The sequence below is a fragment of the Pseudophryne corroboree genome, unplaced genomic scaffold (genome assembly GCF_028390025.1).
Source record: "Pseudophryne corroboree isolate aPseCor3 unplaced genomic scaffold, aPseCor3.hap2 scaffold_832, whole genome shotgun sequence".
NCBI classification, from domain to species: domain Eukaryota; kingdom Metazoa; phylum Chordata; class Amphibia; order Anura; family Myobatrachidae; genus Pseudophryne; species Pseudophryne corroboree.
In genome coordinates this window covers 153,340-175,113 of record NW_026970411.1, presented here as the reverse complement: position 1 = coordinate 175,113, position 21,774 = coordinate 153,340, and the positions used below count along the sequence as shown (strand labels likewise).

Here is a 21,774-nt window from a genome sequence, read left to right as displayed (position 1 = left end):
TCCACCGGTATTACGGTAACGGCGGGCTCTGCGCCACCTGTATTACAGTAATGGTGGGCTCTGCGCCACCTGTATTACGGTAACGGCGGGCCTGCGCCACCTGTATTACGGTAACGGCGGGGTCTGCGCCACCTGTATTACACTAATAGGACACTAGAGTGTCAGCCACCTGTACAGGGATAATGCAGCACCAGAGGCTGCTCCAGCTGCACTATAACAAGGCACCAGAGGCTGCTCCCCCTGTAGTACAGAACCTGACACCAGAGCTGCTCAGCCTATAGAATAATAATAATAATAATATCATTACCTGCTGCCAGACACAGCAATGGCTGCTCTCTGCTCCTGCTGCATTGTGGGAATGATAGAAGGAAGGCGGAGCTCAGACCAGGGGAAAATGGCCGCCGCTCCTGATGTCATTACACGGCCAGGGAACCTATTGCTGCTGCCAGACTGGTCTACAAGAAAATGGCCGCCGGCCTCCTGCACTGATGACATGTACAGTAATAATCGTTACAGAGGGCGGGGCTGTAGGCGGGGTGAAGGAGGGGAGGGGCCAGCAACCAGTAAGCGGCCTGTGCTAATCATACCCTACTTCCTGTCTGTGCGGTCCACCTTACTTCCGTACTGTGCGTTCCACATACAGGAAGTGAGTTTTCGTCGACTGCTGCAGCCTCCCAGTGTCCGTGGAGATCAGGTAATGACGTCTTACTATACAGAGGGAGCAGCCTGTGGTGTCCTGATATTATTATTATACAGGGGGAGCAGCCTTTGGTGTCCTGTTATTATTACTATACAGGGGGAGCAGCCTGTGGTGTCCTGTTATTATTATACAGAGGGAGATGCCTGTGGTTTCCTGTTGTTATTATTATACAGAGGGAGTGGCCTGTGGTGTCCGGTTATTATTATTATTATTATTATACAGGGGGAGCGGCCTGTGGTGTCCTGTTGCTATTAGTGTTATACAGGTGGAGCAGGTTTTTGTGTACGGTTATTGTACAGGGACAGCGGCTTGTGGTGTCCAGGTATTATTATTATACATTGGGAGTGTTGGTGATGTCCTACAATACTGGAGGAATGGCCTGAGGTGTCCTGCTTTTAAAGACATCTGTTATTATCTTTATACTGGGGTGCAGCCTTTAGTGTCGTTATTATTATTAATTTTATTATATGTAATTTTGGGGATTGAAAATATTGCTCAGTATGAAGACCTGGGAGTGTCACTGTGACATCACTTATATCTATAGTAATAATACAGGGACATGACTGGGGAGGTGAGGGGAACTGGGAGTGTCACAGTGAGTTCATATATCTATAGTAATGTAACCCCTTTTTTACCTGGGGGTAAAGTGTATATGTACAATGTGCCTCCACCCAAGCTATTCAGAGCCCAATACTCTAATCGCTTAGGAAATAACCTACCCCTGTAGTGGTCGCCTATAACATTAGTATGTGATGTAACCAGATAGGACTATGCACATTTACCTATCGTACCTTTCCTTTGTGATTTCAGGCTCTTCCACAGATACGGAGACAGTTCCACCGGTAAGTATACTAGTTTTAATATGCAAGAAGTTATAGGCCACTTTATACAGTTATATCATATAATACTCAAACCATGAACCATTCTAATAATATACCCCACCTGTACATAATAATATACCCCACCTATACATAATAATATACCCCACCTATACATAATAATATACTCCACCTATACATAATAATATACCCCACCTATACATAATAATATACCCCACCTATACATAATAATATACCCCACCTATACATAATAATATACCCCACCTATACATAATAATATACCCCACCTATACATAATAATATACCCCACCTATACATAATAATATACCCCACCTGTACATAATAATATACCCCACCTGTACATAATAATATATCCCACCTGTACATAATAATATACCCCACCTGTACATAATAATATACCCCACCTATACATAATAATATACCCCACCTATACATAATAATATACCCCACCTATACATAATAATATACCCCACCTATACATAATAATATATCCCACCTATACATAATAATATACCCCACCTGTACATAATAATATATCCCACCTATACATAATAATATACCCCACCTATACATAATAATATACCCCACCTATACATAATAATATACTCCACCTATACATAATAATATACCCCACCGATACATAATAATATACCCCACCTATACATAGTAATATACCCCACCTATACATAATAATATACCCCACCTGTACATAATAATATACCCCACCTATACATAATAATATACCCCACCTGTACATAATAATATACCCCACCTGTACATAATAATATACCCCACCTATACATAATAATATACTCCACCTATACATAATAATATACCCCACCTATACATAATAATATACCCCACCTATACATAATAATATACCCCACCTATACATAATAATATATCCCACCTATACATAATAATATACCCCACCTGTACATAATAATATACCCCACCTATACATAATAATATACCCCACCTATACATAATAATATACCCCACCTATACATAATAATATACTCCACCTATACATAATAATATACCCCACCGATACATAGTAATATACCCCACCTATACATAGTAATATACCCCACCTATACATAATAATATACCCCACCTATACATAATAATATACCCCACCTGTACATAATAATATACCCCACCTGTACATAATAATATACCCCACCTATACATAATAATATACTCCACCTATACATAATAATATACCCCACCTATACATAATAATATACCCCACCTATACATAATAATATACCCCACCTATACATAATAATATAACCCACCTATACATAATAATATACCCCACCTATACATAATAATATACCCCACCTATAAATAATAATATACCCCACCTATACATAATAATATACCCCACCTATACATAATAATATACCCCACCTATACATAATACTATACCCCACCTATACATAATACTATACCCCACCTATACATAATAATAATATACCCCACCTATACATAATAATAATATACCCCACCTATACATAATAATATACCCCACCTATACATAATAATATACCCCACCTGTACATAATAATATACCCCGCCTATACATAATAATATACCCCACCTATACATAATAATATACCCCACCTATACATAATAATATACCCCTCCTATACATAATAATATACTCCACCTATACATAATAATATAGCCCACCTATACATAAGGTAATGCATGCAATACAGAACATACGATTCCACAAGAAAGTTGTGAGGCTGCGTTTGATAAACCACCCGGGTTCTCTTACTATAATCGTGCACGGTTGGGGCCCTTTCGTGTCTGTGTATAAGAAGTACTCTGGGTTATATGGGTCTCCACTTGGAGCAATTGTCCTCACGATTGTTGAGCAATCCCTACTTCATGGCAATGAATAGCATGGTTTCCATGGAAGATCTAATTGTAGCGCTCCTAGACAACCTGAAACAGGAAGGTAGTACGTGGAGCTCTCCACCCTGGAATCCCTGACACCCGTGGTCTACTCGTTACATATAGTGGGGTGATGATCTGTGTTACCTGTCCCAGTATAAGCATAGCCCCACTGTAGATCCATGGGGGTGGCTCCAGAACATACAGAAGTCCCGGTTATTGGCACCTGTCTCTGATAGGTAAGGGGTGCTTAGTCTCCCTAGTGTATCATTTCCAAGTTTAGGTGACCCTGCGCCCTCTCCGAGCTGCTTTCATCATTATACACCACCGCACTCTATGACTGCTACCCTGCTGGTCATTATCTAATGCAGTGGTTCTTAAACTCGGTCCTCAGGACCCCACACAGTGCATGTTTTGCAGGTAACCCAGCAAGTGCATAGGTGTATTAATTACTCACTGACACATTTTAAAAGGTCGACAGGTGGCGCTAATTATTTCACTTTTGATTCTGTGAGGAGACCTGCAAAACATGCACTGTGTGGGGTCCTGAGGACCGAGTTTGAGAACCTGTGCTCTAATGGATATGGAGTCTCTAGAGGTGATATTTGTACTTCTCAGATCCACCGATCCTGCTGGTCCCTGTGCTACTGTGCTGGGGGCTGGTACTTTAATAGTTAAAGGCTGATAGGGGAATATGCAGATTAGCAGGATTTATATGGGGGCATCCTGCACTTACAATGATAGTGTGCCCGGTCTGGCCCTCCCCCCGACTCCGCATCCACCAACAACCGGGCTCTTCCTGCAGGTTGGATGGATGAGGGACACAGCTCTGCCTCGGGGGGGAAACTGTCTGCTACTGCTGGAGTCCTGGTAGCTACTGCCTGTACTGCGGTCTCCTTCTATGTACTAGCCTGCCCCGCCAGTGCTCTACCTCCCAGCACTCTCCGTGACAACCAGGCACCGGGACGTCCCTGCTCGGCGTCCACCAGGGGAAATTAACACAGCGCTTCTCACCCGCAGCGGGAGACATCCAATTCCTTTCCCCCACAGGGGCTCTCTCACTCGCAGGGAACCGCCTTCCTGTAAGCTCCCTTGTCTCAGCCGCCAGCCTTTTTCTCTCCCCTTAGTCAGCCCACCAACAAAACCGCCACTACACGCGCCCAGCCACCTCTCTCAGCACACGGGACCTCTGGAAGCTTCTCCGTGATCTCCCCCGCACACTGCACGCTTCCCAGAGTCCCCTCACCTTCAGCAGGCACAGAATAATAACATGCATAAACACTATACATTATTGGATCACTAGAAAGATCCAAGTTATTATCACATATATGGTATACATCAGTTGGCAGCATCTCTATTACCTTATAGATCTACACATTCATTAATTGATTTGCCCCCTCATAGTGTCCCAAGGCCTTCAAATTACTAGAGTACTACAGTAATAATACAGGGACATGACTGGGGAGGTGAGGGGATCTGGGAGCGTCACAATAACGTCACTTATATCTATAGTAATAATACAGGGACATGACTGGGGAGGTGAGGGGATCGGGAGTGTCACAGTGACATCACTTATATCTATAGTAATAATACAGGGACATGACTGGGGACGTGAGGGGATCTGGAAGTGTCACAATAACGTCACTTATATCTATAGTAATAATACAGGGACATGACTGGGGAGATGAGGGGATCGGGAGTGTCACAGTGACATCACTTATATCTATAGTAATAATACAGGGACATGACTGGGGTCTGAGGAGACTTGGGAGTACAGTAACACCGGGGGATGTGTCTGGGTGATGACTGGAGAGGTGACTGCTGGGAATGGGACATTATACAGTAGCACCGGGGGATTTGTCTGGGTGATGACTGGAGAGGTGACTGCTGGGAATGGGACATTATACAGTAACACCAGGGGACGTGTCTGGGTGATGACTGTATCACTGTGTGTCAGGTGTCTATAAGGTGTCAGGATGTCACTGTCTATGTCTCCATGCAGGAGGGGGAGTATATAGAAGAGCACAGGGGTCTGTACAAGGACGTGATGATGGAGAATCACCGCCCCCTCACATCACTGGGTAAGACTGTCATGTATTGTACAAGGGAGAGCAGGTATGGGGGCCCCCTATATACACACATCATCTGATAATCACATATAAACACTGTACTCAGTCACTGTGTGTCTCCTACAGATGGGCACAGTAACAGAGATACACCAGAGAGATGTCCCCATCCTCTGTATTCCCAGGACTGTACAGAGGAGAATCACAGGACCCCACAGGAGGATCAGGTAGGTGGGATTTAGGGTCTCATCCAATACACCAAAGTGACTGTCACTATATGATGTTCAGAGAAGCTGTGTGCGTATAGTACAGTAATATTATACTGTTTCACCTCAATTTAATCAAACAATATGCAAATGCCATTGTATTTTTTGGGTTATTTAGGTAGAACATCTTTCTCGTATAAAGGCAGAAGCTATAAGGAGAAAAGAAGAGACGGATGTGAGAGATATGAAGGCAGAAGATACAGAAGGAGAAGAAGAGACGGATGTGAGAGATATGAAGGCAGAAGATCTAGAGGGAGAAGAAGAGACGTATGTGACTGATATAAAGGCAGAATATATAGATGGAGAAGAAGAGACATATGTGACTGATATAAAGGCAGAAGATATAGAGGGAGAAGAAGAGACGTATGTGATTGATATGAAGGTAGAAGATACAGAGGGAGAAGAAGAGACGTATGTGACTGATATGAAGGCAGAAGATATAGAGGGAGAAGAAGAGACGTATGTGACTGATATGAAGGCAGAATATACAGAGGGAGAAGAAGAGACATATGTGACTGATATGAAGGAAGAAGATACAGAGGGAGAAGAAGACACGTATGTGAGGGGTGATCAGCAGTGTAAGGAGGAGGAGATCCCTACAGATATCAGCACAGGTGAGTAATAAACACTTATTACAGAAGTCACATATTCTCATTGCTCAGTCACTACAGCAATCTTTTATTCTACGCCCTCCTCCGCCATCAGCCCTGTTCTCAGTTGGGTGTTTTTAACACAAGGCTATCCATGACAAACATCAGATGAAGAGAGTTATTACACACATCACTATAGTGTTATTAAAAGTAACAAGCAGAAGTTTATTTTTAGGGATCATATATAAGTAGTATTGTGTTTTTTGTGTAGCGTCTAATTTGTATGGGATCTAAATTTCTCAGTTTAGCAACCTTTTATTAAATAACCTTCATTTTGTTAGATGATGCACGTATTAAATAACTCCTTGTATATAGTAGACCTATTTGGCCATTTGTGGTCAGGTTTACTATATCTTTACATTTAGCGAGGTGTAGTCGTGGTGTAAAGGACAGAGTGTGATTCCTGATTAGTTAAAAAAACAAATACCAAATACAGAGCAACATCACGAAACAGGTAATTTCAACTTTAAACTTGTCATTTATTTTGTACTGTCTGGACATGGCTACTAATAACAGATGCACAAACATAATTCTTATAGCTATGTGTGTAAATGCTAGAAGCTTAGGAGACAAAATTCCAGAGCTAATTGTGATAATGACCAAGGATAACCTGGATATTGTGTCAATTACAGTCATGGTGCAATGAGAATCATGACTGGGCCATAGCTATACCAGGATACAATTTATTTAGGAAGGATAGAATAGTCAGTATAGGAGGAAGGGTAGCAATGTATGTGGGAAAAAAGCATAAATGCTACTTCAATTGACACAAAACATTGAAGAAAATCTGAGGCCCTTTGGGTCACCACAGAAACCGTGGAGAAGGACATTATTCGCATTGGGGTGATCTGTAGACCACCTGGCCAGGGGCAGGATTTGGATAGGAATCTATTGTTGGACATCACTAAAATGGCTTTAAAGGGAGAAGTCATAATCATGGGAGACTTTAATTTAACTGATGCAAATTGGGAGGGGTCTTTTGCAAGTTCAGCTACAAGTGGCAAATTTCTATATTCCTTACAGGGAGCATCTCTCAATAAACAGCAGATATTTCCCTTCTGCATAGAAAAGCGGTTGGGAAAGAAAGAAGTAAACATCCTTTCTCTTTCATCCACTAGGGGACACTGGAGTCTTATACAGTAGGGGTGTGAAGCTTTCAACCGGAGGTGTGGCACAATCTAAAAATTAGTATTGTCTGCACAGCCGGCTCCTCCCCCTTCACATCCCTCAGTTTGAAAAATTGTGCCAAGGAGGTACAAGCACAAGAAGGGAGCTCCTCCTCCATTTCAGTACTGAGACTGAGTTAACCTAATGTAAAGGGGGACGAAAGTCTTAAGAATAGAGAGACAATGATCCTTACTAAATGGGATCTGCATCTCTCCTCAGAAAATCCGGAGCACAGAGTCAGCAGTGAGTACTGGTTGTAAAGGGGCCCTAGTTACAGTTAAACTTACGGTAACCATAGCTTCTTCATGGATCCAGGAGGCAGTTTGACAGACTTCCTCCCACGGACCGCACACAACGCTGCTACCTTCTGGCTCTTAGCCCTGGGACTCAGCAGCGCAGCTTCCCCGCTGCCCCCTCCTTCCGCTGCCGCTGTGACAGAACAATCGGTCTGAAACACTCCCTGGCCGTCTATACACTCCCGCTTCATGTCAGCTCCCCCGCCCTCCTTCCTCTACCGACAGAGGGCTGAGGGAGAAGCAGCGCGGCTGTCAGCGGCAGCGTATACCGCCGCCTCTTAAACACACAGCGGGGCGCTTGAAAAGAGCGCCGCCGCCCACTGAAACGACATATCTCTCATGGCTGCAGCCGCAGCTTCTCCTGCACTCGCCGGGACCCGGGCTATATCCCCCGCACACTTCCTCCCACCGTCGGCGCTAGTACGAGGGCGCGGAGGGCTGGAAAAGATGACGGGGGAACAAGCAGCAGCGGCTTCTCATACGCTGCTGCCTTATAACTTAAGACCTGGTAGGCTAGCAGCGCAGCTCCTCCGCCGCTCCCCTTTTATAGAGAGTAGAGGCTATTCCATTTGGGGGTTAGATGATGTTTGATGAGTTAGACAAGTGGATTTCACAAGCAACTGCAGTGACATCTACCTTTCTACCTACTTCTTACTCGAGCACCACGTCACACGTTAGAGGAGGTTGCTCGGGACCAGTGTTTAAATTCATTTGATCGCTGTCGTACCGAGCCAGAAGAGGTTTTGGAGCAACAGACTCGTGGAACCAGAGGTAGAGGTCATTCACAGTCGACACCAGAAAAGCAGGGCAGACCTGCTGACAAACCCGTGGTATGATGGTTTTCCTACTCACCTGGGGTCCCCCTTGGGGGGCGCAGAGTTGGAAGGTTTTCGGGACGCCTGGACCAAAACATCACCAGACGTCTGGATCATCCAGATATTTCCCAGGGTTATAGGATAGTTTACAAGAGCGTCCACACGGTCCATTTATTTGCAGCGCGAGGGCCTAGGTGCCCGTTGTGAGCAGGAGCGTTACAGGAGGCAACTTCAAAGACTCCTGCATACAAAGGGTTAAGTCGCCAGTCCCATATCCTCAATGAGGAACAGGATTTTATTCAAAACTTTTGGTAGTGCAAAATACCTTCATATCCCGATTTGGACGTCTCACCAAGCTTACTTAAGATTTGCACCGGTGTGGGATCACTACCGAATCAGGGCTCTGCCATTCGGTCTATCATCAGCTCCAAGAATCTTTATAAAGATCAAAGCAATAGTGGTGACAGGATTGAGACAGGGGTCACGATCATACCTTATCTAGACAATCTACTGATCAAGGCCTCATCTCAGAAACAGCTGATAAAGGATGCTCAGGCATCTCATCAATTTCTCATTCAACATGGGTGGATTGTGAACCTCCAGAAATCCAACCACATGCCAACTCCACAGATTCATTTCCTCGATTTCATCTTGGACACGATACAATTAAGAGTATTCCTACCAGAGAACTAGATCTAGGACCCACAGAGGTTAGTGGCTCAGGTACTAAGGACACAGACGGGTTCTCTACACCTCTGTGCTACTTCTCGAGAAGAGGGTGGCGCCGTTCGCAGCTCTCCGGTACGGCGGACTTCATTCCTGACCATTCCAGATGAAACTCATTGCTCAGGGAGCAGGTTCGCACTGGCTTCTACATCGAAGAATCCAGCTTCCACCACACATACGAACCTACTTGATTTGGTGGTCGTTGCACAAGAATCTCGCAGCAGGCAAGAGATTCGGCATTTGGGATTGGAGGATCCTGACAACGGACGCCACTCTCAGAGGTTGCGGTGCCGTCCTAGTGGAACAAATTCCTAATGGTTTGCAGATTCAAGATGGAATAAATCCAGTCAGTTATTGTGGGTTTAGAACATGGAGGGGTCATGGTATCCATGGACATAAAGGATGGACGTTACAGGAGAGCAGCCTACCCATAGACATTCTCGAACTGAGAGCAGTTTACAATGTGCTTCTCTTAGCCGCAGACCTAGTCATGGGTCAACACTTAAAGATACAGTCGGACAATGTCACGATGACGTCTTACATAAACCATCAAGGAGGAACAAAGAGCAGGATGGCGTTAAAGGAAGCCACAAAGATCTTTTTGTGGGCAAAAAGGCGAAACATCATCCTCTCAGCAGTGTTCATTCCAGGTGTAGAAAACTGTGAAGCAGATTATCTCAGCCGCCAGGACATGCATCCGGGAGAGTGGTGCCTACATCCACGGATTTTCGAAATGGTGTTGAGGAGATGGGGTCTATCTCAAGTCGATCTAATGGCGTCTTGGCAAAACCATCAGCTGCCTAGATATGTGTCCAGGACAAAAGATCCAGCAGCAGAAGGAGTGGACGCATTAACACTTCCTTGGTGTTACAGGAGGGTTTACATTTTTCCACCTTTCCCACTCATACCCAGGGTTCTGAAACGGTTGAAACGAGAACGAGTGTGGGCATTTCTAATCGCACTAGATTAGCCCCGCAAGAGTTGGTACTCAGACCTGCGAGGGTTACTAGTGGAAGATCCTTGGCGGTTACCTCAGAGGGAGGACCTGCTATCTCAGGGACTGTTCCAACACCCACACCTGCACAGGCTGCGTTTAACGGCGTGGCTATTGAAACCCGGATCTTAAGAAACGGAAGGATACCAAGAACGGCCATTCCTACAATGTTTGCCGCTAGGAAGCCGGTCACAGCCATGCACTACTACAGGATTTGGAAGAGGTACATGGACTTATGTCAAGAATGTGGGTGGAATTCAACGATCTTCCACTTATCCAGACTTCTACTTTTCCTTCAGGCCGGTCTAGATGTAGGACTGAGGCTAGGCCCTCTGAAGGTTCAAATTTCGTTTCTCTCTATACTATTTCAACAAGCGGTTAGCATTCTTGCCAGAGGTTCAAACCTTTTTACAGGGGGTTCTGAGGATACAACCCCCTTTTAGTCCTACCACTGCGCCATGGGACTTAAATTTGGTGTTGGAATTTTTGAGATCTCCAACTTTTGAGCCGTTAGCAAGAACAGACCTGAAATATCTCTTTTGGAAGGTCACATTATTGATTGCCTTGGTTTCGGCCAGGCGGGTTTCTGAGTTGGGAGCCTTATCGTGTAAGAGTCCTATGAATGTTTCATGAGGATAGGGCAGAACTCCGTACAAGAGCAGGTTTCCTTCCTAAGGTTTGTTTCACGTAAACCAGCCAATTGTGGTCCCATCTTTTCAGGGTCTCGCAGATGGGGAAGTGTCCTTGGATGTTGTCTGAGCTTTAAGGGTATATGTACAAGTTACGTCGTCCTTCAGAAAGTCGGACCATTGTTTGTTCTTTATGATGGGCCAAAGAAGGGGTGCCAGCATCTAAGCAGCCTTTGTCTAGATGGATTCGACTTGCCATTCGGCAAGCTTATATTTCCTGTGGCAAACAGGTTACGGTTCAGACGGGTGCTCATACCACCAGATCAGTGGGTGCCTCATGGGCGGCTGCCAGATGTGTTTCCACTACTCAACAGACAATGAGGAGTGGGTGCAAATCCACTCCCCCAAATTCCCTTCCGCACGCTGAAAATGACCCTGTAACCATACCTGAACCTATCTGGTAATAAAATTCAGAGAATTAGTCACAAATGTTTGCAAACACATGTTTAGCTGCTGAGCCACGTCACGCCTTCTCTGATACAGCAGTCCTAACCTACATAATAGCAATGCCCACATAGGGCCATGTCATTTGTCACAGTAGGCCTCATGATGAAGGCTATTACTAAAACACTTCCAGACAGAGAGCTAACTTACCCTGGAGTCACCCCCAGGATCTCCCATTGGCACTACAAGGAACAGCATGCCTTCCAAATGCTGCTCCCATTCAATTCCACTACTCAACTTTGCAGAGCGGCGACGTGGTCCTCAGCCCACACGTTCGTGAAATTTGACAAGTTTGATACCTTTGGGTCCGTAGACTGTAAGTTCGGACGTTTTTTTGGGAGCACTCTTGTTAATTTAATTGCAATTAAAATATAACCTTTAGGAAATATACACTAAAAATTCATATAAATTGATCCTACTTAATTAAAAGAAAGATTACTATTGACTGAATTGTCTTACTATCAGTATTATATCAATCAGGGTGAAAAATATTTTATTTAGAAGAAATATATTCATATGTGTAATACTTTACCATCTAGAACACTTCCAGACAGCCGTGGGCTCTCCCTATTGTTTCCTGTAAATAGAATCAGTTACATGTGCATGGTATCCACACATACACCTTATTCATTATCATTTTCATAAGGGAGACGCTGAGGCTTATATATACTGTCTATGTATGGTAGGTATCTCTTCCATACCTACCATACATAGACAGGAAAACTATGTATATAGGAAACTATAGGTCTGTAAGACAATACAGAAGGAAACTATAGGTCAGTAAAACAATACAGAAGGAAACTATAGGTCAGTAAAACAATACAGAATAAACTATAGGTCAGCAAGACAATACAGAAGGAAACTATAGGTCAGAAAGACTACAGTAAGCCATTATACGTCAGTAAGACAAACTATAGGTCATTAAGACAATACAGAAGAAACTATAGGTCAGTAAGACAATACAGAAGAAACTAGGTCAGTAAGTCAATACAGTAGGAAACTATAGGTCAGTAAGACAATACAGTAGGAAACTCTAGGTCAGTAAGACAATACACTAAGAAACTGTAGGTCAGTAAGACAATGCAGTAGGAAACTAGGTCAGTAAAACAATACAGAAGAAACTAGGTCAGCAAGACAATATAGTACGAACTATAGGTCAGTAAGACAATACAGTAGGAAACTATAGGTCAGTAAGACAATACAGTAGGAAACTGTAGGTCAGTAAGACAATACAGTAGGAAACTATAGGTCAGTAAGACAATACAGTAAGAAATAATAGGTCAGTAAGACAATACAGTAGGAAACTGTAGGTCAGTAAGACAATACAGTAGGAAACTATAGGTCAGTAAGACATTACAGAAGGAAACTAAGTCAATAAAACAATACAGAAGAAACTATAGGTCAGTAAAACAATACAGAAGAAACTATAGGTCAGTAAGACAATACAGTAGTAAACTATAGGTCAGTAAGACAATATGGAAGGAAACTATAGGTCAGTAAGACAATACAGAAGGAAACTATAGATCAGTAAGACAATGCAGAAGGAAACTATAGGTCACTAAGACAATACTGAAGGAAATTATAGGTCAGTAAGACAATACTGTAGGAAACTATAGGTCAGTAAGACAATACTGAAGGAAACTATAGGTCAGTAAAACAGTACAGTAGGAAACTATAGGTCAGTAAAACAATATGGAAGGAAACTATAGGTCAGTAAGATAATACACTAGGAAACTATAGGTCAGTAAGACAATACAGAAGGAAACTATAGGTCAGTAAGACCATGCAGTGAGAATAGTGGGGATGGCAGTAGTGAATGAAAGGGGGGAGGAGTAGGGGGTAGGGAAAGAGCAGCCGGCAAGGGTATAACATGGGTATTAAAGTTTTTACCAAAACACTAGCTAATAATGATTATGGGTCACCATTGCTGCATAAAGAGAATGATGCCCCTAGCACAAGGGGAAATACTGATCTTAATTGTATGTATGTAAATGCTAGAAGACTTACAGGAAAAAGGGGGAACTAGAAATCCTTGCAGCAAGCAAACAGTATGATACTATAGGCATTACTGAAACTTTGGTGGGACGAATCTCATTATTGGACAGGGTTATACGCTGTTCAGGAGAGACAGCTTAAATAAACGGGGTGGAGGGGTATGTCTTTATGTAAAGCCGTTATTAAAACCTCATATATGGGAAGATATTCAAGAGGGGACTGTAAATACTGTTGAGACGTTATGGGTAGAAATTGCATGCGGGGGTAAAGCAATAAAAAAGTTATTGGTGTTATGCTACAGGCCGCCTGGTATTAATGTGTCTGATGAGGAATTGTTACTGAAGCAAAGTGAAAGAGCAGCAGGAGTAGGAGACATAGTAGTGATGGGAGACTTTAACTATCCAGAGATAAATTGGAAAAACGATTCATGTGATACTGCTAGGGGTAATATGTTTTTACACACACTAAATGATATCTACTTCATTCAATTAATCGAGGAACCAACTGGTACAATGCAATCTTAGTCCTGGTATTAACAAACAATGGGGAATTGGTATCAAATATTATAGTAGGGGAGCCCATAGGAAACAGCGACCACGATATGGTCTCATTCAATATCAGCGTTCATAAGCAGTCCTATACTGGCTCAAGGATTGTAACAAAATATGCAAAAAAGAAATAAGAGCAGCTAAAGTAGAAACTGAAAAACTAGTAGCAAAGGAAAGCAAAGCAAATCCCATTTTTTTTTAAATATATCAACAGCAAGAGATTAAAGGAGAGTATATTCCAGTGTTTCCCAACCACGGTCCTCAAGGCACACTAAAAGTGGGTACACACTAATAGATTTATCTGCAGATCAGTTGATCTGCAGATATATCTATGGACGGATCGGGCAGTGTGTTCAGCATACACACTGCCCGATCCGTCGGGGACTGACGTCATGAACTGGGCGGGCATGTACACACGCCTGCCCAGTCCAGCTGTCAATCACCGCCGGCCGCCGCAGCATGTGTATGGGCGGTCGGCCAACCGCCCCGTACACACACAGCGACGCGTCAATATATCGGTAGATATATTGGCTGTCGGCTGTACTGCGCGGCCGACACAATACGTCTGTGAACGACGGAGTTCACAGATGTATCGCCGTACACACTGGCCGACGGTCCAATGATATATCGGCCATTCAAGAGAACGGCTGATATATCGACCAGTGTGTACGGGCCTTGACAGTCCTGGTTTTAGTGACATCCAGGCTTGAACACAGGTGACATAATTAGTAGCTCAGTTATTTTGATTTAACCATCTGTGCTGAAGCCTGGATATCACTAAAACCTGCACTGTTGGTGTGCCTTGAGGACCGCGTTTGGGAATGCCTGATATAGACCCTTTAAAAGACAAAATGGGAGTCTTAATCAAAAATGATAATGACATAGCGGACAAACTAAATTAGTTTTTTTTTCAACTGTATGTACAAGAGAAGACCAAATGCAGGTACTAACACACAATGTCACCAAAGATAATGTCCCACTGCTAAGTGCTTATTTATGTGAGGAGGTAGTCTGTGACCGATTAATAAATGTAAAGATTAATAAGTCACCGGGTCCCGATGGAATTCACCCGAGGGTTCTTATGGAGCTTCACTCTGAACTTGCCAGACCGCTATTTTTGATCTTTAAAGATTCAGTTATATCAGGTATGGTTCCCAAAGACTGGCGTATAGCGGAAGTACAGATGGGTCCACGGTTATCTTGACTAGTTTTCTGCGCCTAGGCACAACATGATTTATTAGCATAAACCCTTCATCTATTGTTCTCAGCAGCAATACAATACAGAGGACAATACAGCAGGGGATTAAGTCATTACAGCAGGGGATTAAGTCCGACTGGCCAGTCTCAGTTAATCCTATTAAAGGTCAAGATAAATGTGGACCCATCTGTAGTGCCAATATTCAAAAAGGGGAATAAAGCTGAACCAGGTAATTATAGACCAGTTAGTCTTACATCTATAATGGGGAAAGTATTGGGAGGTATTCTAAGGGATAGTATTCAGAAGTTCAGTAAGGTCATTAAAAGGAACCAACATGGATTTGTGAAGGACAGATCATGTCAAACCAACTTACTTGGCTTTTATGAAACCGTAAGTGCGATCCTTGATCAAGGTAAGGAGGTGGATGTAATCTTTTTAGACTTTGCCAAAGCTTTTGACACAGTACCACACATGCGTCTTATCTATAAGCTACAAGGAATAGGGCTAGGGAGCACAATATGCACTTTGGTCAGTAATTGGTTATATAATAGGGAGCAGTGCATTGTGGTTAATGGATCATTTTCAAATTGGACTGAAGTGCTAAGTGGTGTGCCGCAAGGGTCTGTACCAGGATCACTATTGTTCACGACCTGTCAGAAGGTCTATGGAGCATGGTGTCAATTTTTGCAGACGATACCAAATTGTGTAAGGTTATAAATAACGGAGGGGGGTGCTGAGTCTTCAGAACGACTTGGTTAAACTAGAAGCATGGGCAGCCAATCGAGAATGAGCGTCAACACAGACAAGTGTAAGTTAATGCACTGTGGTAGCAAGAACAAAAATTACACCTACCTACTAATTGGGGTAATATTAGGGGATTCTGTACTGGAAAAGGACTTAGGTGTCCTCATAGATAGCAAGCTAAGCAGTAGTACCCAAAGTAGGAGTGCAGCAAAGAAGGCTAATAAGATATTAGCATGCATAAAACGGGGTATTGATGCTAGGGACGAGAGTATTATACTCCCGTTATATAAATCACTAGTGAGGACACATCTTGAATACTGTGTACAATTGTGGGCACCATACTACAAAAAGGATATCCTGGAGCTAGAAAAGGTTCAGAGGCGGGCGACCAAACTAATTAAGGGCATGGAGACTCTGGAATATGAGTAAAGGCTTGCTAGGCTAGGCATGTTTATACTGGAAAAGAGACTAAGAGGGGACATGATCAACATCTACAAATATATAAGGGGACAATACACAGAGCTTACGCGGGACCTGTGTTTGGTAAGATCAGCACAGAGGACACATGGACACTTGCTTAGGTTAGAGGAGAGAAAATTCTGCACAAAGCAGGGAAATGTTTTTTTCGCGGTAAGGACAATACGTGTTTGGAATTCCCTGCCTGAGAGTTATAATGGTGGACTCGGTCAACACCTTTAAGAATGGGTTGGATAAATTCCTAATGGATAATGAAATTCAGGATTATGGTGCGTAGTAACGCACTATAGTTATTAAAAAAAAAAGGAATAAACACAACGGCTGACATCAGCATCAGACTAAATTTAGTCCAAAAACAATTGTCACAACTGAGGGCCTGAGCTGACGGGAGGCAGCCTCAGTTGTAGGGGCTGAGATGTAACGGAACCTGGGAGGTTGTATCAGACCCCTAGACATGTAAGTAACATGTAGAATAACTGCCCGAAGGCGTGACCACGACAACCAGGATAAACGTCAATGATGTTTATTATGACAAACTCCGTAACACAGCAGCAGTAAAAGGAAACCTAAAAGTCAACAGAGGATAAACACAATTCCTGGGTACTACAGGGTGGCAAGGGCCACAGGCACTGGTAGTGTGAGACAGTTCTAATAATCTTCTAGTTGGAAAGTCCTTACCAGGCCTGACTGTAGCAATGGAGAGAACCCAGGATCGTACCAGCCGGTGTTCCAGGAAGGGCTGGGCTGCTGAAGATAAAATGGCTGCTGTGGATACTGGCTGGAACCAGACTGTTGTTGATACGGAGTGGATACTGGCTGGGACCAGTTAAATAATAAACGAACTTGAGAGCGATGAAATAATAATGAAGTTTGGAGTTTGAGAGCGGTGAAATAATAATACCGGTGGAGAGTGGTAAACTGCAGAAAAGGACACCGGCCCTTTAAGAGAAGCTGTACACTGCTGGAAGCTGGGCTGGAAGCAGGTGATTGTTTGAGAGCGGTGAAATAATAATACCGGTGGAGAGTGGTAAACTGCAGAAAAGGACACCGGCCCTTTAAGAGAAGCTGTACACTGCTGGAAGCTGGGCTGGAAGCAGGTGATTGTTGTAGCTGGAAACAGGTGAGTCCAGAATGGATCGGAGAGTCAGGCTACACCGCAGATGGAATGCTGGTGCGGGTCTCTGTAGCAGAAGTCTGGAGACAGGAGCTGGAACCTGGAAGACAACCACAGGAGAGAGACAAACTGGAACTAGGTTAGACAACCAAAGCACTGACGCCTTCCTTGCTCAGGCACAGCTTACTTATACCTGCAGCAAGGAAGGGGTTGGCTAGGCAATTATGCAAATCAACAATACAGACAGCAGATTGGTGGAAATGATCAGATGACAAAATCCAAGATGGCTGCGCCCATGCAGACACTTGGAGGGAAGTTTGGTTTGTAATCCATGTGAGAATTGAAACAGTAATGGCGACGCCGGCCACAGGAGACGCCAGACTGACAAGCGCACATTTAACCACGCGGGCACAGCGGAGGCCGCGGCTGATGAAATCACCACTCTGACATTCTGCATGTGGAAACTCAGGAACAGCGGGATCTGGTCCTGGAACGCTGAGCCAGCCTTAGGAGGCATCTGAAGGGTAAGTAATGACGTCAAGATACCCGGATCGTGACAGCACCCCCCCCTTTAGGAGTGGCCCCAGGACACTTCTTAGGCTTTAAAGGAAACTTTGCGTGGAAATTTCGGACCAAGGCAGGAGCATGGACGTCTGAGGCATTGGTCCAAGAGCGTTCTTCAGGACCATAGCCCTTCCAGTCAATGAGGTATTGTAACTGACCGTAACGGAAACGTGAGTCCAAAATCTTGGCCACCTCGTACTCGACTCCCCGTTGAGTCTGAACTTTGGGAGCTGGAGGAAGTGCGGAATGAAACCGATTCAGGATCAGCGGTTTCAACAAAGAAACACGAAATGTCCTGGGTATTTTCAAGAAGGATGGTAACTGTAACCTGTAGGCAACAGGATTGATGACTTGTTCAACCTTAAAGGGTCCGATGTAGCGAGGTGCAAATTTCATGCTGGGAACTCTCAGCCTCAAATTCTTTGTGGACAACCACACACGATCACCCACCTTGAGAGCAGGAACCGCTCTACGCTTCCTATCGGCAAACTTCTTATACCTGAATGAGGCTTTAAGCAGGGCTGCGCGGACGTTCCTCCAGTTATTTGAAAACTGACGCAAGGTGACATCCACTGCTGGAACAGAAGTTGCGGGAAGCGGTTGGAATTCTGGGACTTTAGGGTGGAATCCATAATTAATGAAGAATGGTGTAGAAGAAGATGAGGAATGGTATTGATTGTTGTGGCTGAACTCGGCCCAAGGAAGGAGTTGAACCCAGTCATCTTGAGAGGAAGACACATATATATGGAGGAAGGACTCCAAGTCCTGATTCACCCTCTCGGTTTGACCATTGGTCTGAGGATGGTAAGCCGTGGAAAACTTTAACTTGACTTGGAGGGCTTGACACAAACTTCGCCAAAATTTGGCTACAAATTGTACTCAACAATCCGAGATGATCTCTTCAGGAAGACCGTGAAGTCGGAAGATCTCTTGTATAAACACTTGAGCCAACATGGAAGCTGACGGAAGACCGGTGAGAGGGATGAAATGTGCCATCTTGGTGAACCGGTCAACTACCACCCAGATGGTATTAAACTTGTTGCAGATAGGTAGATCGGAAACAAAGTCCATCGACAAATGGGTCCAAGGTCGACGGGGAACAGATAATGGAACCAGTTGCCCCGCAGGCGACTGGCGGGAGACTTTGTGTTGGGCACACTTTGGGCAGGAGGCAATAAATTCCATAACGTCCTTCTTCAGAGTTGGCCACCAGTAGGACCTAGAAATAAATTCAAGGGTTTTCTGAATGCCTGTATGTCCAGCAAAACGGGAAGCATGGGCCCAATGCATGAGCTTCTTCCTTAGAACTGGCTTAACAAAACTTTTCCCTGGTGGAGGCGTAGAGTCCATCCCTACCGTGGAGAATGCTAACGGATTAATAATAGGATGCTTGTCTGCAGACTCGGACTCATTTTCTTGCTCCCATGAGCGGGAAAGGGCATCGGCCTTACGATTCTGAGAACCCGGACAGAACTGGAGTTTAAAGTCAAACCTAGAGAAGAAAAGTGCCCATCTGGCCTGATGAGGATTCAGACATTGTGCGCCTTTGAGATATAAAAGATTTTTGTGGTCGGTAAGTATGGTGATTGAGTGGGAAGCTCCCTCCAACAGGTATCTCCACTCCTCCAGAGCGAGCTTGATGGCTAGCAACTCCTGATCGCCAATGGCATAGTTGCGCTCAGCTGGGGAGAACTTCCGGGAGAAGAAACTGCAAGGATGTAGATGTCCATCTTTGACCCTCTGGGATAACACTGCTCCTACTCCAACGGAGGAGGCATCTACCTCTAAGATAAAAGGAGAGTCGGTGTCGGGCTGTTTCAGAACTGGTGCAGAGATGAACCGTTGCTTCAGAAGGTGAAAGGCCTGTGTAGCTTCCTCGGACCACTTGGACGGATTAGCACCTTTCTTGGTTAATGCAGTGATAGGCGCCACAATGGTGGAAAAGTCTCGTATAAATTTTCTATAATAATTGGCGAACCCTAAGAACCTCTGGACCCCTTTGAGGCTTAAGGGAATAGGCCAATTCTGGATTGCTTGGAGTTTCTCGGGATCCATCTCTAGTCCGGAACCGGACACAATGTAACCTAGAAACGGAATGGTTTTAACTTCAAACACACACTTCTCCAATTTACAATAGAGGTGATTGACACGGAGACGGGAGAGAACCTCTTTTACCCAGAAACGATGATCTTCGAGATTATTAGCAAAGATGAGGATGTCGTCTAGATAAACCACGACATGGCGGTACAAGATGTCCCTGAAGATCTCATTCACAAAGTGCTGGAAGACTGCTGGAGCGTTGCTCAATCCGAAGGGCATGACGAGGTACTCATAATGTCCGTCACGGGTGTTAAAGGCGGTCTTCCACTCGTCACCCCCACGGATTCGGATGAGATTGTAGGCACCCCTCAAGTCCAGCTTTGTGAAAATGGTTGCACCACTAACTCTATCAAAGAGCTCGGTAATCAGGGGTAAAGGGTATCGGTTCTTGACGGTAATGTCGTTCAGACCTCTGTAGTCGATGCACGGACGCAGACCACCGTCTTTCTTCTTAACGAAGAAGAAGCCTGCGCCGGCTGGAGAAGAAGATGGTCGGATGAAACCCTTCGCCAGGTTCTCTTTGATGTAGTCTTCCATGGAGTGTGTCTCGGGCAGAGACAACGGATAAGTTCGGCCTCGCGGTGGAACCTTCCCTGGAATGAGGTCGATTGGGCAGTCCCATTCTCTATGAGGAGGAAGGATATCAGCAGAGGCTTTACTGAACACATCCGTGAAGTCTTGATATGGAGGAGGCGGAACATCAGTTGACCTGGGGAAGGAAGAACAAACAGGAAGAACTTTGGCTAAACAAGTCTCAGCACAGGAGGGACCCCATGCCAGTATTTGCGTAGTCGTCCAGTCAATTGATGGGTTGTGGAGACGGAGCCATGGAAGGCCTAAAACCACTGGATGTGTGGCTCTTGGAATCACTAAAAAAGAAATATACTCAGAATGAAGAACTCCCACTCTCAGAGAACTGGAAGAGTCCTTAAGGAAATGACTGCGTCAAAAATCTTGCTGCCATCCACGGCGGTCAAAGAGATGGACGAGGACAGTCTCTCGGTGGGTAGGGACCACCGTTTAACATAAGCTTCGGTTATGAAATTCCCAGCTGCTCCGGAATCAAGGAGGGCAATGACGTTCCTGTAACGTTGAGCAATTTGGAGCGACACTGGGAGGTTACAGTCATGAGGAGATGGAGAGGAGATCATTACTCCTAGCCGGCCCTCTCCTTGGCGAGCTAGGATCTGGAGTTTCCCGGACGTTTGGGACAGGCATTGGTAGTGTGCGACGGAGCTGCACAGTAGAGACAGAGAGACTCAGAGAGACGTCTTCGGCGCTCAGCGGGAGATAGACGGGAACGACTAATTTGCATAGGCTCATCCTTGGATGGATATGGTTGACGAGGAGGACGAGCAGAAGATTTAGGAGTAGATGATCTTCCTCGCTCGGTTGCTCTCTCTCTGAAACGTAGATCAACCTTCGTGCAAAGAGAAATTAGCTCATCCAACTT

At 44.5% G+C, this 21,774-nt stretch overlaps 1 protein-coding gene across 1 annotated transcript in view; it reads left to right on the top strand.

Moving 5' to 3' along the window:
* Positions 1 to 923: 923 nt before the first annotated feature.
* The window catches only part of LOC135042660 (zinc finger protein ZFP2-like), a 40,835-nt gene continuing 19,984 nt past the window's right edge, over positions 924 to 21,774 (top strand). The window contains exons 1-4 of the mRNA XM_063955040.1: positions 924 to 1,542; positions 5,471 to 5,549; positions 5,664 to 5,765; positions 5,923 to 6,414. Coding sequence (XP_063811110.1) covers positions 1,471 to 1,542; positions 5,471 to 5,549; positions 5,664 to 5,765; positions 5,923 to 6,414 — 745 coding nt within the window. The 5' untranslated portion in view covers positions 924 to 1,470. The remainder of the gene's footprint in view (positions 1,543 to 5,470; positions 5,550 to 5,663; positions 5,766 to 5,922; positions 6,415 to 21,774) is intronic.